The 15,551-nt window shown below is 36.0% G+C and overlaps 2 protein-coding genes across 2 annotated transcripts; both read right to left on the bottom strand.

Annotated features, from left to right (window-relative positions):
- Window positions 1-335: 335 nt before the first annotated feature.
- LOC115954439 lies at window positions 336-3,369 on the bottom strand. The gene is made up of 3 exons (XM_031072294.1): window positions 2,762-3,369; window positions 2,274-2,444; window positions 336-634 (listed from the first exon to the last, which is right to left on the bottom strand). The coding sequence occupies exons 1-3, from the start codon at window positions 2,897-2,899 to the stop codon at window positions 404-406; spliced, it is 540 nt and encodes a 179-aa protein (XP_030928154.1). The 5' UTR covers window positions 2,900-3,369; the 3' UTR covers window positions 336-403.
- Window positions 3,370-13,728: 10,359 nt separating this feature from the next.
- LOC115958075 (calcium-binding protein CML24-like) lies at window positions 13,729-14,899 on the bottom strand. Its single transcript, XM_031076438.1, has one exon. The coding sequence runs from the start codon at window positions 14,756-14,758 to the stop codon at window positions 14,144-14,146; it is 615 nt and encodes a 204-aa protein (XP_030932298.1). The 5' UTR covers window positions 14,759-14,899; the 3' UTR covers window positions 13,729-14,143.
- Between the last annotated feature and the right edge of the window lie 652 nt (window positions 14,900-15,551).

Raw genomic sequence — 15,551 nt, forward strand, 5'->3', positions numbered from 1 at the left:
AAAGCAATCTTGTCCCTGAAAAAGAACTAAACAGTAAATCAAACACCCAGATATGGATGATGATCAGAATCAAAGGCCCATCAAATAGATAAATGCACAGATGCACATGAGCACCCACAAACACATATGCACGAGCTAGTGTGCACATTACATGTATGTATGTGCAAAACATATATACAACTTAGGGTAAATATAACAACAATTAGTAGCGCAGGAAATAAGTCCTACAATAAATAATAATATAAATTCAATATTCATTCAACGAACCTTTAAGCATTGCTTTGCATTGTGCTCCAAACTCCCACAAACAAAGCAAGGTTTCTTCCGCTTAGTTGCTGTACAATTTGCCACTGTATGACCTTCACCACAATTAAAGCATGCTCCCCAACCGCTATCTAGGGGATCAAAATACCTTGGCCCCGTTGAGAGAATGGAAATCATAGAGATACCAAACTAAGCCTTTCAATAGGAATTGTATTTTCAAAATTGGCATTTGAGAGCAAATATTTGAACTCACAAGAAGCTTCCGAAACACAATGTTGTCGGTTATTTCAACAGCATTTAGATCAATAGGCTCAACTCTATTTGAGGCTTCCACTGTCTCCTCCTCCTCTTTATCGTTCACAACAACAACCTAAGGCAATATAAGTTTCCAAAACAGTCATACACAAAAATTCTCATGACCCACCAAGTAAGCCAAAAGTCCATTTTTACTCAATTGTCGAAATGGGGAAACTTATATCCGCATATCCAATATAGAAATATCAAAATTAAAAAAAAAAATATATATATATATATATATATATATATACAAATAAAAAAGACAAAACTTGGGTACAATTCCTTAAATGCTATCTTGATTATATTCAAATCTAATGAAGTAAAAATATTGCTATCTTTTCCAAAGACAATTAAATTCAAGAGTAATGCTATAGTCACAAACTATTTTATTATATTTTTACAAACTATGGATGTGACAAATTCTTACTGGTTCTCATCTACCCACCATTATCATCACTTTTTTGCTTACCAATAACCACCATTCACCGCATTAGCAACGTGTAAAAAACATTGTAAAATAGTCCATGGTTTTAGCATTTTTCTAAATTTAATACAGCTATGTGTTTGAATTTAATTGGGAACATAATGTTGTGAACCTATAAACAGAGAAAGAAACAACTAAACTAATGTGTAAATCTAGAATCTAAAACAAAATGGAAGAGCATGCAAGTCTTGCTAAAGTTATCAGCTACACAATTGTATTCAAATGTAATTCAGTTACAAATTATAGCTGAAGGCAATCAACTAACTAATGTAGAGTGCTGGTCAATAAGTTATAATTCTGTTTGTGATAAACTTCAGTCATTTTATTCTATATTTTTTTCCTTCTTCTCGACACATTGCAAAAAAGAATTTTGATAAAATAGTATTGGACCAAATAAATCTAGGGATTTTCCTTTTTCTGCTAAACAAATAAATTGTGAAAGTTCACAACTTTTTCACCATGGCTCATCTGGTTGTCAAGGAAATTCAAACCTCAGAAGCAGTATTGACTATATCCATTAGCATTATAGCTGTAGCACAGAAACAAAGGTACCTTGTTGTCAATCATGTTGCACTTCTTTAAAATGAGGAAAATGACTTACATTTTTATCTACGTGATGCAAATTTCCAAAATTAGGCTAACTGCCTCATTAAGGAATCACCTTCATGACATGGAAATGCTACAATCTAATGAATGCTGCTTCAAATGACTATAATGCCTAAGTTCACATTAAACTCAACTCAGTCAGGCCTAAGTGTTTGGTTCTCTATTCTCATACATTGATCATGTAAGTTCCCACCAATTGTATATCATTCAAAAAAATGGTGACATATGCTACTTTCATCATGGATTCATGGAACAAATTGGTTTTGTTTAGTAAATTATTTGCTTCATGTGTCATATTGGTTTCGTGACATTTAAATCGCATATTCATCTTCCCATTAATTCCTGAAGTCATAAGTCATTGACCCAAATCAAATTCCAGACTCCCTACCACCACAGGTTAGCCACCAAAAAGTGAGACAATTTGTGAAAATTCCATAATCGTCAATTGAACAAAGTTCAAGTATTTAATACAACGCATCTAAACAAATGGGCATAATGTTCCAAAACAGCTTCCCCATCTTACATATATAGTGTGATTTGTTATACTATACAATCTATATAATGACAAGCCATAATAATAGATAAGCTCTATGTAGAGATGATCACGCAACCAGATTACTAACTCTTTGCAGTGAGCAACTGTGGTGCATAATGGCTTCTCCACCAATACATGATGGGGTTTCGGGTGGTTGATGATATCCATAAGAATCTCATAATGGGTCATGTTTGGTGTTGACACAACTAGTACATCACAGAGACCACTGTCCAATAGCTCCCGGTGCCCCGAAAAAACCTTCATAACTTTTAAAGGTCATTAAAACCTCTATTAAGGCATTAATTCTTAAATTAGTGTGCACGATAAGACCCCTAAAGAATAAAATATACTCATTAGGACTTGAATGTTTTGTAATTATATGAGTAGAACTACCACATTTAAAATCCCAAAGTTCATGTACCCATCATTGATCCAATTAATTTTTTTTTGAGAAAGCATTGATCCAATTAATTAAACAACAATACTGTGAATAAAAATACAAAATTGAATATACCCAAAAAAAAAAAAAAATTCCCATCTAATTTTATATGAAATCGAATGCAACGCAACAATACCTTCAGTGGCCAATTAAAGGATTGAGCTAATTGCAGGGCAAGGTCTTGGGAAGGGACATGGGGGTCAGCTATAGCAAAAACAGCTACGCCTTCGGTGTGAAGATGATGGAGATTGATGAGGTGTTCTCTGCCCATCATTCCCACACCTATGATCCCGTACTTCACTGTGCTGCTTATAGCTACAGCTGCAGCTATGGTTGATAGTTGACTTGAGATTCTCACACACTCTTACACTTTATGTATGCGTTAGTTTTACCTTAGATATAAAGTTAGGTGACTGTTGCATTCTATTTTCTAGTGGCTGGTTTGGCCGTTATTTAACAATGGAGTCTCTTCCTTTTTTTCACGAGTAAAAAGAACCAATGGACGACGGCGTCGGGAACCAACTTGGCAGCGCGCATCAACAGCGCCTTCTCGATGATCTTTAGGCTCAAATCTTCGTTTGCCGCTTTGTCATCGTCGTCGTCGCTGCTCAGTACCAAGAAGGAATTCGACGGCTTGGCAGAGCCGCTGGGTTCTGCTTCGTCTAACATGGTGGCAAGAGGCTGGGTTGAAGATGGGAGATGGTCTAACATGGTGGTGGTCCTTAATCTCTCCTTCATAGTGCCTTATGACTCTCTCCCTCCCCTGTCTCTTGTGAAATCAGTGAATTCATTGGGTATAAAAATAGCCTCTTTGATTTTCACATTTGGCTGCAAAATCAAGAAAAAACTTAATTAACAAAGTAACTCACTTGACCCTATACATAGAAGTGATTTTAATGAATAATGAGAATGGGTCCACGTACATTTAGCTGCATGGAGCAAAATTCAACTTCAATTATAGATTTTAATTGAATAATTGGAAGGATAATTATGAACTGATTGCCACATAGATGTAGACACATGACACAAAATTAGAGTTCTAATTTGGAATTGCAATTTGAGTTTCTCTCTGCTTCACCTATTATTATATTTATAGATTATCATTATTATTATTACAGATTTTGCAAGTATGAATGATATAAGAAGAAAATGTAATACAATGGTGGATTTGTCAAAATTCACCTCCAATAAAGAGAGATTGAATAAGGTCATAGCCTTAGACTATAACCAATTTTGTAACTAAACTTTTTTCTACCAATGACGTCCGCTTCTGATGATTATACTCTTTATCATTAGACCAAGATACCAAACAGTTTTTAGTGTAGCGGGAATTGAACTCTAGATCTCTTATTCACTATTAAAAACATTACTAGTTGAGCTAACTAAAACTAACTATTAATTAATGATGTATTTAATCCTTTACAGTATCAATAAGATCTCACTTTTTTTTTCTTTTTTTCCCTTTTTTGCTTACAACAAATAGGTTGGAGGAATTGAATCCGCTTATACTCAATAGAAAAATTGGACGATGACATAAGAGTCAGCAGACTTTTGACCATTTCTCGTAATTTTCCTTCAACTTCGTTTTTCAATATAAACTTTTCCTTGAAAAAGATCAATAAGGTCTCCTCTTTTTTTCTGTTCAAAAAGTCAATCATCTATAATAAATCATTTTATGTTATTTATTATTTTACACTGACAATATTCACATTCCTTTTACACTTATATAAAATATGAATATTTATAAAAAATAAGAATATTGGTGGCCACATTTTATACATGTTGTGAAAGGAGTGTATTGCTATTTGCTAGCGTAGACAATCAAATTTTATACCACAATTATGAGTAACTAGTAAGTTACTCGTGCAATGCACGGATAATGTTGTATATGGATTATATATAGCATAATTGTTATAGAACTTTATTTGTAATGAGTTCATCATAAAAAGTAACAATTATAAATTTCATACGCATATCTATTATAATTATTTACTTGAAGGAATTAGAAAAAAAAAAAAAAAAAAAAACTTTGGAGGAAATTTATAGAATAAATTAAAGTTGATATAGAATGTGTCTTTCTCGTTCTCCTTAATTCTACAACAAAATACACATTCCAAACACGCATAATCAATCACATAATTTTCAAAACCCACAAATTCACAACATCTGACCTTAACATTAGAATTGTAATTGGCGTTGTCACTCAAATATAAAATGCAAACCCTCCTTCCTTAGTTGTAGTCAACTCATATGGGTTAAAATTAGATGAAACAATAATGTTATAACTAGGTAGGTGTCATCAAAAAATTGAAGGTAATTGACATAATTTTTTGTCTCTATGTATTTGACATGGTATGACATGAAGGGTTATGGGTGGGTATATATAAAGGGGTAGAAGTTCAAGCGGTGAAAATTTGTGAATTAAAATGCAAAGAGTTTTGTGTGTATGTGTGAGGGATGAAAAATCTTTATACATTGAACCAAACGACATAAAGAATATTTATTTTTTAATTAAAAAAGTCTTGAAATATTGAACCAAATGAAATAAAAAATCAATATTTAATTTGTTCTTATCTCTATTATGGCACTTGAAAATATTTCAATTCTCTTTGTATAAAATGTGCCACTTGGTAGAGTCTTGTGCTTTCTCACATGAGTTCTTTACTTATATATATATATATATATATATATATATGGACGGAGGCATGACTTGTAGTTAGAGAGGGCGACTTTGTTGCAGGTTATTTGAGGTGGATTAGTCACTGAGGTTTTTTTTTTTTTTTTGGTGACTTTAATGCGTGTTGTTGGGTAAGGACTATTATTTTGTTTGAAATTTTTTAAAAGGCCGGGTTGTTTGTTTTATATAAAATTGGTTGATTAGACTTAATTTTTTTTAATTTCACTATTGGTAATTTTTGTTGTTGGGCTAATTTTTTTGGGCTTATATATATATTTTTAATTTTAAATTTATAGATTTTTTATGGTCTTTGAAAAGAAGAAAATGCTAGAGCTACAATTTTTTTTATATAAATTACTGATGTGGTGAGTAGTTATTGGTAAGTAAAAAAGTGGTATAAGTGGTGGGTTTAGATGCGAACTAATAAGAATTTGTCATCTCAGGAATTTGTAAAAATATTGTAGAAAAATTTGTGACTATAACATCACTCTTAAAAGAATTAAAGGGGCAAAGTGTAATTTTATAGAACAAAATTGCTAAAATTAATACCTAGTATATATTCTAATATTCTTTTAAAAAAAATTGGGGGGTCATTGCCCCCAAATCAAAGGCTCTCTCTCTCTCTCTCTCTCTCTCTCTCTCTCTCTCTCTCTCTCTCTCTCTCTCTCTCTATATATATATATATATGACGTTTACTCATGATAATAATTACTGTTATCATCAACCAATCCATTTTTAATGTAATTGAAATTCAAATCCCAAATTTATTGTTGGATAATGAGAAACTTTATTAGTCGAACAATTTAAAAATCAATATATATCTTAACAAGTCAATTTTCAATACTTTTAAGTTATTCCATCATGCCACATTTATAATAAAATAAAATTAAAAAAGGAAAAAGAAAAAAAAGAAAAAAAAAAGAGGTTACTCCACCATGCACTAATGATTGAACTTTGGAATATATATATATATAGTACTAATTGGTCCTTCGAAATATGAAAGAGCCATATTCATTTTGACACTTAGTAAAAAACTCTTTAGGTCTTGCTGATCCTTTTTGTGGAGAAGTAGCCCTATCCCTACTTTTCCCTTAACTTTATAGTTTATGCTTTATAGTATCCATTTTTACATTAATTTTTCACCTCAAAATTATAGCTAGGTATTGATGACTGCCCTTTTGACCCCACCCAAGTAGGGATGGCAATTTTTCCCCGCCCCGCTTAACCCGCCCCTCCCCGCTTCGCCCCGCGCGGGTTTTCCCCGCCCCGCAAAGGCGGTGGGGCGGGGATGGGGCAAGATTTTAGCCCCGCACCACGGGGCGGGGCGGGGATGGGTTTAGGCTTTTTAGACCCACCCCGCCCCGCCCCTCCCCATCCCCACCCCGCCCCGCGTTACTAAAAGTTATAATTGTAAAATTTTCATACTCTAAAACTCTACTATTTAAACAAACATATTAATATTAGCATATTTTATTCTACCCAATGTGATTCTCTACCTTTATTTTGTTGTGTTATACTATGAGATTTTTATTTATTTTTATTTTTTAATGATTGTCTTGATAAACACTTGGATATATTATTCAATTTTTTCTAAAAATTGATTTGATTTGATGAGATAAATTTAGTTGTAATTTCAAGTATATTTTTATTAATGAAATAGGTTTTATTAAAAAAATTGTACTAGTTGTAGGGTAAATTAACAAAAAGTAGAGTGTTTCGGGGTGGGGTGGGGCGGGGCTTCGTGGGGCCCCAAGGGGCGGGGATGGGGTGAGAAAGTATTCCCCGTCATGCGGGGCGGGGCGGGGATAGGGCAAGATAAAACCATGCGGGGCGGGGACGAAGACCCCATCCTTCGGCCCCGCCCCGCCCCATTGCCATCCCTACACCCAAGCCATGCAATTGGAAATTGGAATTTGGACCAGGTCTTGTTTTGTCTTTGGGCCGTATAACCTGTGGTTTCTCTGGTCTCTGCACTGTCTGAAGCTGTTGCACAAATAATGGAGGTATTTTGATCATTACACACGAAAGTGCCCCTGTGAATTTCAGTGAATTAACTTTAATCTATTTTCTTTTCTTCTAAAAAACATTTTAATTTATTTTTATATCTTAACCCACAGTACTTTTTTTTTTTTTTTTGAAAAGATAAAAACAATGAATTAGCATTGGTCGACCGACTCGACCCATTCACCTATATAAAATATTTTAATAATTCGGTCTAATTAAGGAATGCACTAACAAGTCTTTTTTTGAAAACAAGTGCACTTAGAAGTTAGGACATTTTTTTTTTGAAAGCAGAAGTTAGGACATTTATTAATAGATTATTTAAAAAAAAATTAAGGGAAATGTTAACGAGTGCCGTACGACATTGGTTAAGAATCTAATTAAAGAAAGTTTTTATGGAAAAAGAAAAAAAAATAATGTTTTGACAGTTTTTTTTTATTTCCCATAAAAATGATGTCAAAATTTTCCTAAAACGGATTCTTAACCAATGTTGTACGGCACTCGTTAACATGACCCAAAAATTAATACTACTTTTATGAAAAATATAAAAGTTATAAAAAAAATCAATAATTTTTTTCTTTTTCTATAAAAAGTTTCTAAAAATAATTCTTAAATCAATGTCATTAAGATATCCATTAACATATTATCTCTTTTGATAATTAGGTGGTGACAGATGAAGTTACTTGACTTGCTTCTCAAAAGGTTATAGACAAAGTTAAAAACTCAAAAGTCATAAATAAATAAAAACCTAGCTCACCCAATCTTGATTACTGTTGGTTCCTTTTGGTCACTTTGTCATTGGTTGAGTTTTTTATTGGTTTGTCTTTCATAACCAAGTTTAATTTGGGGAACCCGTCCCCACCCTCATCAAATATTCCCAACCTAACCCCACCCTCATCAAATGCTCCAAGTAGACCAACTTGGAAACGTATTCCCAAGGCTGAAGTGGAACAGAAAACGTGCCAGGCTGCTACATGTGGCACAAAAAGGGCTCTACCTGATGACATACAACAATCTGAGTTACCAAAAAGGAGATCCGTGGTTTCACAGGTTGATGAAGAACAAATACAGATATTGGCAGAGGCTGGTGTTCAGCCCTGCCAGAAGCAATGAGTCTTTTAGTATGGAACTGTCGTGGGCTTTGGAACCTACGTACAGAAGATCAGCTTGCAGATTGGGTGTGGGCAAAAGATCTCTCTGTCGTGTTTTTAGCCGAAACATGGACAGACAAAGCTAGGCTAGAACAAGTTAAACGAAGGATCCAATTCAAAAATTTATTTGAAGTTCCTCGGATTAATAAAGGAGGTGGTTTGGCAATTTTTTGGAAAGAAGGTTTTCCCTTGGAGATTGAAACTTACTCCAAGAACCACAATGATACACACAAGAGACATGAGTCGTGGACAAAATTGAGAAATCTAAAAACTAGGGGGTCAGCCCCATGGTTGTGTGCTGGAGACTTTAATGAGATTACAAGACAGTCTGAAAAACAGGGAGGCCAGCCAAGACCTCACCATCAAATGCAATTGTTTCGTGATGTTCTTGATGAGTGTAGCTTCATGGACTTAGGATTTGTGGGCTTTCCTTTTACATGGCACAAACATTTTGCTGAATTCACAGTTTGGGAGAGGCTTGACCATGCCATGGCCACTAATGAATGGTTCTCTATGTTTCCAGGTACGAAAGTGTTGCACTTAGACGGAACCGCCTTTGATCATAAGGCATTGTGTATCTCACCTGAAGGTATGGATTGTAGCTTCCAAAAACCTTTCCGCTTTGAACAAATGTGGATGAGCGATAAAGGTTGTAGTGAGACAATTGAGGCTGTCTGGAGTGAGAATTCCTTTGAACCATGGGATACAAGGGTGTTAAAAAAAAATGATAGATGTGGGCAGGAGCTGACCCATTGGAGTAGGAGGAGTTTTGGCAGTGTCCGAAAAGAGTTAGAGAGAAAAAAAAAGCAATTGAAGGAGGCTGAAAAGAGGGCTGTTTGGACTGGAGACTCTAGACACATGAAAAGGTTGGAGAGTGAAGTGAATGTGTTACTTGATAAAGAAGCAAAAATGTGGAGACAAAGATCAAAGGTGATGTGGCTCAAGGATGGAGACCGTAATACTAGATTTTTCCATAGCAAAGCATCTCAGAGTAAATGCTATTGGCAATTGTATGATGCTACTAGCAGATGGTGCACTCAGCAAGCTCAAGTAAATGCCACTATTGTGGACTTTTACCAAAACCTCTTCACTTCAGCTAATCCCAGCAATTTTGAGGAGGTGGTGGACCTAATTCCTCAAGTGGTGACAAATGAAATGAATGAAAAGCTTGTGGCTGACTTCACAATTGAAGAAGTGGAAGTTGCCTTGAAACAAATGGCCCCTTTGAAAGCACCCGGTCCGGATGGTATGCCCCCTTTATTTTATCAAAGTTATTGGTCTTTGCTTGGTTCTGATGTGTCACATTCTATCCTACATTATTTAAATTCAGGTGTTTTACCTCCTGCACTTTGCCATTCTTTTATTACTTTGATCCCAAAAGTAAAGGACCCGAAATATGTGTCTGAATTTAGACCCATAATTTTGAGCAACGTGTTATATAGAATTTTTGCTAAAGTTCTAACCAACCGTTTGCAAGATGTTTTGCCTCAGCTTATCTCAGAACACCAAAGTGCTTTTATGTCTGAACGACTGATATTAGATAATATTCTAGTGGCCTTTGAAACTTTGCACTACATGAGAAACCATACTAATGGTAAGTCGGGTTTTATGGCTTTGAAACTTGACATGAGCAAGGCTTACGATAGGGTGGAGTGGGCATATATGGAGAAAGTTTTGGTGCAGTTGGGGTTCAATGATAGGTGGGTGAAACTCATGATGGCATGCATCACCACAACCTCATATTCAGTCTTGATTAATGGGGAGCCTCATGGTCACATCACTCCATCTAAAGGATTAAGGCAAGGCAACCCTTTGTCTCCTTACCTTTTCCTCATGTGTACCGAGGGTTTACATGGGTTGATTAGAAATGCAACCAATAATGGAGATATTTGAGGGGTCTCACTTTGTCGTAATGGGCCTAAACTAACACACCTCCTTTTTGCAGATGATAGCCTCATCTTTTGCAGGGCCAAGATAGAAGAATGCCAAAGTTTGCTCAATGTATTGGCTAAATATGAGAGGGCAACAGGGCAGCAAATTAATAGAGCAAAGACCACCCTTTTCTTTAGTAAATCAACTTCCAACGATACCCAATTGGCTATAAAGGAGATGCTTGGGGTTCCGGTTGTCCAACAGTACGAGAAATACCTAGACCTCCCTTCTCTTGTTGGGCGTAATAAAAAGGAAAGCTTCACATATATCAAACAGAGGGTGTGGAAAAAGATCCAAGGTTGGAAAGCAAAACTCCTCAGCCAAGCGGGAAGAGAGATCCTCATTAAGGCCGTGGCTCAAGCCCTCCCTACCTATACCATGGCTTGTTTTAAGCTCCCCGCAACACTTTGCCATGAGATTGAAATGATGATATGCAGATTTTTTTGGGGTCAAAAGGGTGATAATAGGAAGGTTCATTGGGTTAAGTGGCAGGACTTATGTAAGCCTAAATCTCAAGGTGGTATGGGGTTTAAAAATCTCTCCCTCTTTAATGATGCTCTTTTGGCAAAACACACATGGAGGTTGCTTCATGACACAAACCCCTTATTCTATTGTGTTTTTAAAGCCAAATTCTTTCCCAATTCTATGATGATGGAGGCCAAAATACCTGCAAATGCTTCTTATGCATGGTGGAGTATTATGCGGGGAAGAGATGTAATCAAACGGGGGAGTAGGTGGAGAATTGGTTCGGGGGACTCGATTCACATCTGGGGGGATAACTGGCTGCCAATCAAAGCTATTCCAAAGCTATTGTCACCATTTATTGAGGACAGCACCATTACATTCGTTCGTGATTTGATAGACCAAGAGCAGAAAGTTTGGAGGGAAGATGTTTTAGAGAATAGCTTCTACCCGTTTGAAGTGAGTATCATAAAAAATATCCCCCTTTGTAGGACGATTCAAGAGGATGTTTTGATTTGGCCTTTCAACCCAGACGGTACCTACACTGTTAAATCCGGGTACAAGTTTTTGTATGAAGAGCACCTTGGTAGGCAACCTGGTCCATCTGAGAATGAAGCCTTGAAGCCACTGTGGAAGAAGATTTGGGGCCTTAATGTTCCAAACAAAGTGAAGCATCTGGCCTGGCGAGCTTGCAAAGACTCTCTACCCACTAAACTGAACCTGGTCCACCGGAAAATCATTACCACAGGCACCTGTGATAGGTATAAAACGCACCAAGAAGATGCTGTGCATGCCTTGTTGCTCTGTTCAGAACTGAAGCCTTTGTGGTGCACACGGCCAGAGTGGAACCATGGCACGCTTCATGCGTGCTCCTCCTTTATTGACGTGTTTGATTTCATTTTTGCAGGAAACAAAGAGCCGGAGCTGTTTGCAGCAGTAATTTGGACAATTTGGAATAGGCGCAACAACCTACGCCTCGGCAAACCGGCCTTACCACTGGACAAAGTGTTGGAGTTTACCCAGGAATGGTTGACGGGGACTGAAGCTACCAACGAGCGATCTTCGCACCCCCATGGACGAGCAACAAATCATTGGACAACACCTGATGCTAACGGGTACAAGATAAAATTTGATGGAGCGATATTTGCAAACAGGGACCGTGCTGGGATCGGTGTGGTAATCCGAAATGACGCTGGAATGATTATGGCGTCCTTGACTCAACAAATACCTCTACCAACATCAGTCATTGAGGTGGAAGCGCTGGCGGCTAGAAGAGTTTTGGAACTTGCTTTGGAACTTGGCTTTGACGATATAATTCTTGAAGGTGACTTTGAGCTCCTTATAAAGAACCTGAAGAATGGAGACAGCAAGCTGACCCACTACAGTAACATAGCAGCTGATATTCTGTTCTTGTTGTCTCACTTCTCTAAAGCAAATATATCTTTTGTCAGGAGACATTGTAACCAGTTAGCACATTCATTAGCAAGGAGAGCAATAATAACTCCTAGTATGTCCGTTTGGATGGAAAAAGTGCCACCAAACCTTGAATCGTATTTCTGGCTGATTTTGAGAGCCTACCTTAATAAAGTTTCAGAGTTTTGATTCTCAAAAAAAAAAAAGTTTAATTTGGGGAAGCCTTGAGTGATGATAGCTAGCTATCAATGCATCAAAAGCCACTGCCAAAACAACAAATTAGCGAAAAGATGAATAGAAATGAACATTAATTAACAATGGTGATTTATATCAATGAATCACGGGAGAAATAGAAATTAAGGTGTTGCTCAAAAACTTATTATGCAAGAGTTAATGAGACTACTGTTGGTTTTCTTCCCTCCTAATCTTGGGATCTTCTTTGGCTTTTAAGTATGTTTCATGGTATTGTCAAAGATACTCTAGTTGAATAAGAGATCTGAAATTCAATCCAGCTTACATTGAAAATCGATTAAAGTTTTGACTTGAGGTTGAAACTCTATAAAAAATAAATAAATAAAAAAGTTTAAAGAAAAACAATTTTGGTCAATGGGTATTTGGCAAAGCTAGAGCTTTCAGCAATGCATTTCGTGGAAAGTTTGGTCAATTTGCTTTTATGCCAATTAATTTGGTTGACTCAATCCCATTTGTTTTGTTCCTTCAAGGAAAACTAAAAGCTTCCAAAATTTATTAAATTTATGGAATTGTGAAAAATCAGTATTAATCACCAACGGTGATTGGAGCTGGCATTGATTATGGATTTGAAATATTGACCAGTGCAAAAAAAATCCAACAAATGCAAAGGAGTCTCCCGTGTGTTTGGTATATTGAACTTTGAATCGTGCTCTTACAAACACCCCAAGCACATTTACAAAGTTTCCTATTAAATCTAAGATAAATGAAAATTTTTCTCTTTTGGACATGGATTTTATTCATTCATTTGAGTTTTGTCTATTTTTTGAATTAAATATTTTAATAAGCATTTAAAAACAAAGCATGTCAACAGGACAATGCTTTAATTTCGATCCACAGAGTGCAGCCAACAATAAGCTTAAAATAGCAAGAAAAATACTTATCCTTATTACTGACTAGCTAAAACTTAGATTTTTTTTTATAGGTAAAGTTCCTTAAGTGTTATACCTTTTGAAGTGAAGAAAATTGGGAGATCCATCGACTCAAGCTTGTTGGTGGGTGGTATGTCCTAATAAGTGTTTCTTAAGCTCTCACAATCTTCCATGTATCCTTGAAATATAGTGAAGATTGTACCATTTAACTAGATATTATTACATGATACGAAAACAGAAATAGTGACAAAATGATAAGGACTAGGATACGAGAATTGCGCAAAAGGATGAAAATTAAGGACCCATATTTACACTGGGGTTAAGATAAAAGAGAGAGAAAGTGATATAGAGGGAACCCGTGATTCCTTTGTAAAAAAAGCATCCAGAAATGTCCAAAACGTGATGCACAGTACATCCATTCCGAAACATGGAAAAGATTGTTTCCCTTATGAAAATTCCCTTGAACTTATTTGCCAACTCTATACAATACTGCTCTATCATCAAGCTTCAGCTCTAAGAGCCTGTTTGGATTAAAGGTGGAGAGGGGAGTGGGGAGGAGTAGAGTAGAGTTAGCTAAAAATAGACTAATTTTGGGTTATTTCTACTCTTCTCTACTCTATTCCCTCTCTCTCCCTCTCAATCCAAATAGACCACAATAGTTTTAGCTAGATAGGACTGAATAATGAGATAAAAGGAACACATTTGATAAGTTCAATAATTCAATTGCTTGAGATTTAAGAATAACTCTAATTACCTAATCTTTAATATGCGTTTCCTTTCATCATGGATTGGAAATCTTCAAAATCCACAAAGCCATCTCCATCCTTATCAACCCCTTTGATCATACGCATACACTCTTCAAGGCTGCATTTATCATATCCAAGGTTGACAAGAACTTGCTGCAATTCTTTTGGTGAGATCAGACCGTTCTTATCAATATCAAAGATGAGAAAAGCATCCATGAGATAATCTTCCTCTTCCTCGACCATTGGCTTTCTACTAGTGTCTATGACATCCATGAACTCGTCCAAGTCAATGAGCCCATCCCCGTTACAATCCATGTCTCTCACAATTCCTTCTGCTTCCTTGAAGGCTGCTGATTTCTCATAACCAAGGCAGAGAAGGACTTCACTGAGCTCAAAGGTTGATATCTTGCCATCCCCATTAGTGTCAATGATCTTGAAAACTTGTTTGAATTGATTAGACACTTCCATGGAAGCAAAAGAAGAGGGTGAGTAGTCAAACTTGGAAGCAAATCTATTGGGTTTTTTTCTTTTCTTGCATCCACTCATTTTGTGTATGTCACTCAGCTGTTGAAAGAAGCTTCTAGCCCTCCTGTGGAGAGGAGTCAAGCAAGTTCCAAAAGAGCTCAACATAATGGAGAGAGAGACAGAGAGAGAGAGAAAAGAAGATGTTACTTGTAAGAAGAGAATGATAATGGAAATGGTGGGATGTGCAAGTAATATCTGCCTGTGCTTTGCTCCATAGTTCACACTTCTGACTTCATAGCTGCCCCCACACGCCACACAGCCACACACTAATTAATAAGTTATCACATCTTTTTTTTAATATTTTATTTTTAATGCAAACTCTTACTTTATTGACGTTATAAATTATCAAACCAATTAATAATTTGATGTATATTATATCAACTCATTTATATTATAATGATACTAATTTATTGAACTATGTAATAAATTAATTTTTATTTGTTCAGATTTAGACTTTAAAGTTTAAAATACATTTAAAATTTTCACCTAAGGCCTTCAAAATTGTTGAGCCGGCCTGCACTCTCTCTCACAAATACCATGTGTGGACCAAGCCTTTTAATGGTTTGATCGAGTCTAGTTTGTGGATGCCAGCTCAGCTGCATTGTGATTTATGAAAAGGCGCCAGCAATTATTTCATCTTCACCAACTTTACGTTTTTGTTTTTACCGTGTAGCTTGACTGAGAGTGTAATACCAATGAGTTGTTTTCTTAATTTCTTTGGCTGTCGGTGGTGTGGAGCTTCTCAGTTTCATGATCAAGTAGATGGCCACTTGACAAAATTTTCTCTTTTATCAATTCATCTTATTTGCATTAACTACAGTAGTAATTATGATGTTCCAAGATTAGATCCACTAACTCGATTAATCAATCAAGTTTTGACACTTAAAAAAGTACGGTT

Source organism: Quercus lobata, chromosome 8 (assembly GCF_001633185.2).
Source record: "Quercus lobata isolate SW786 chromosome 8, ValleyOak3.0 Primary Assembly, whole genome shotgun sequence".
In the NCBI taxonomy this organism is placed as follows: Eukaryota; Viridiplantae; Streptophyta; class Magnoliopsida; order Fagales; family Fagaceae; genus Quercus; species Quercus lobata.

Coding starts and splice junctions, on each gene's coding strand:
- LOC115958075 (XM_031076438.1), bottom strand. CDS start 14,758: ATGTTGAGCTCTTTTGGAACTTGCTTGACTCCTCTCCACAGGAGGGCT.
- LOC115954439 (XM_031072294.1), bottom strand. CDS start 2,899: ATGATGGGCAGAGAACACCTCATCAATCTCCATCATCTTCACACCGAA. Junction 2,445..2,761: donor CCTTTAATTGGCCACTGAAG/GTATTGTTGCGT, acceptor AAAGTTATGAAG/GTTTTTTCGGGGCACCGGGA. Junction 635..2,273: donor CAGTTGCTCACTGCAAAGAG/TTAGTAATCTGG, acceptor ATATTGCCTTAG/GTTGTTGTTGTGAACGATAA.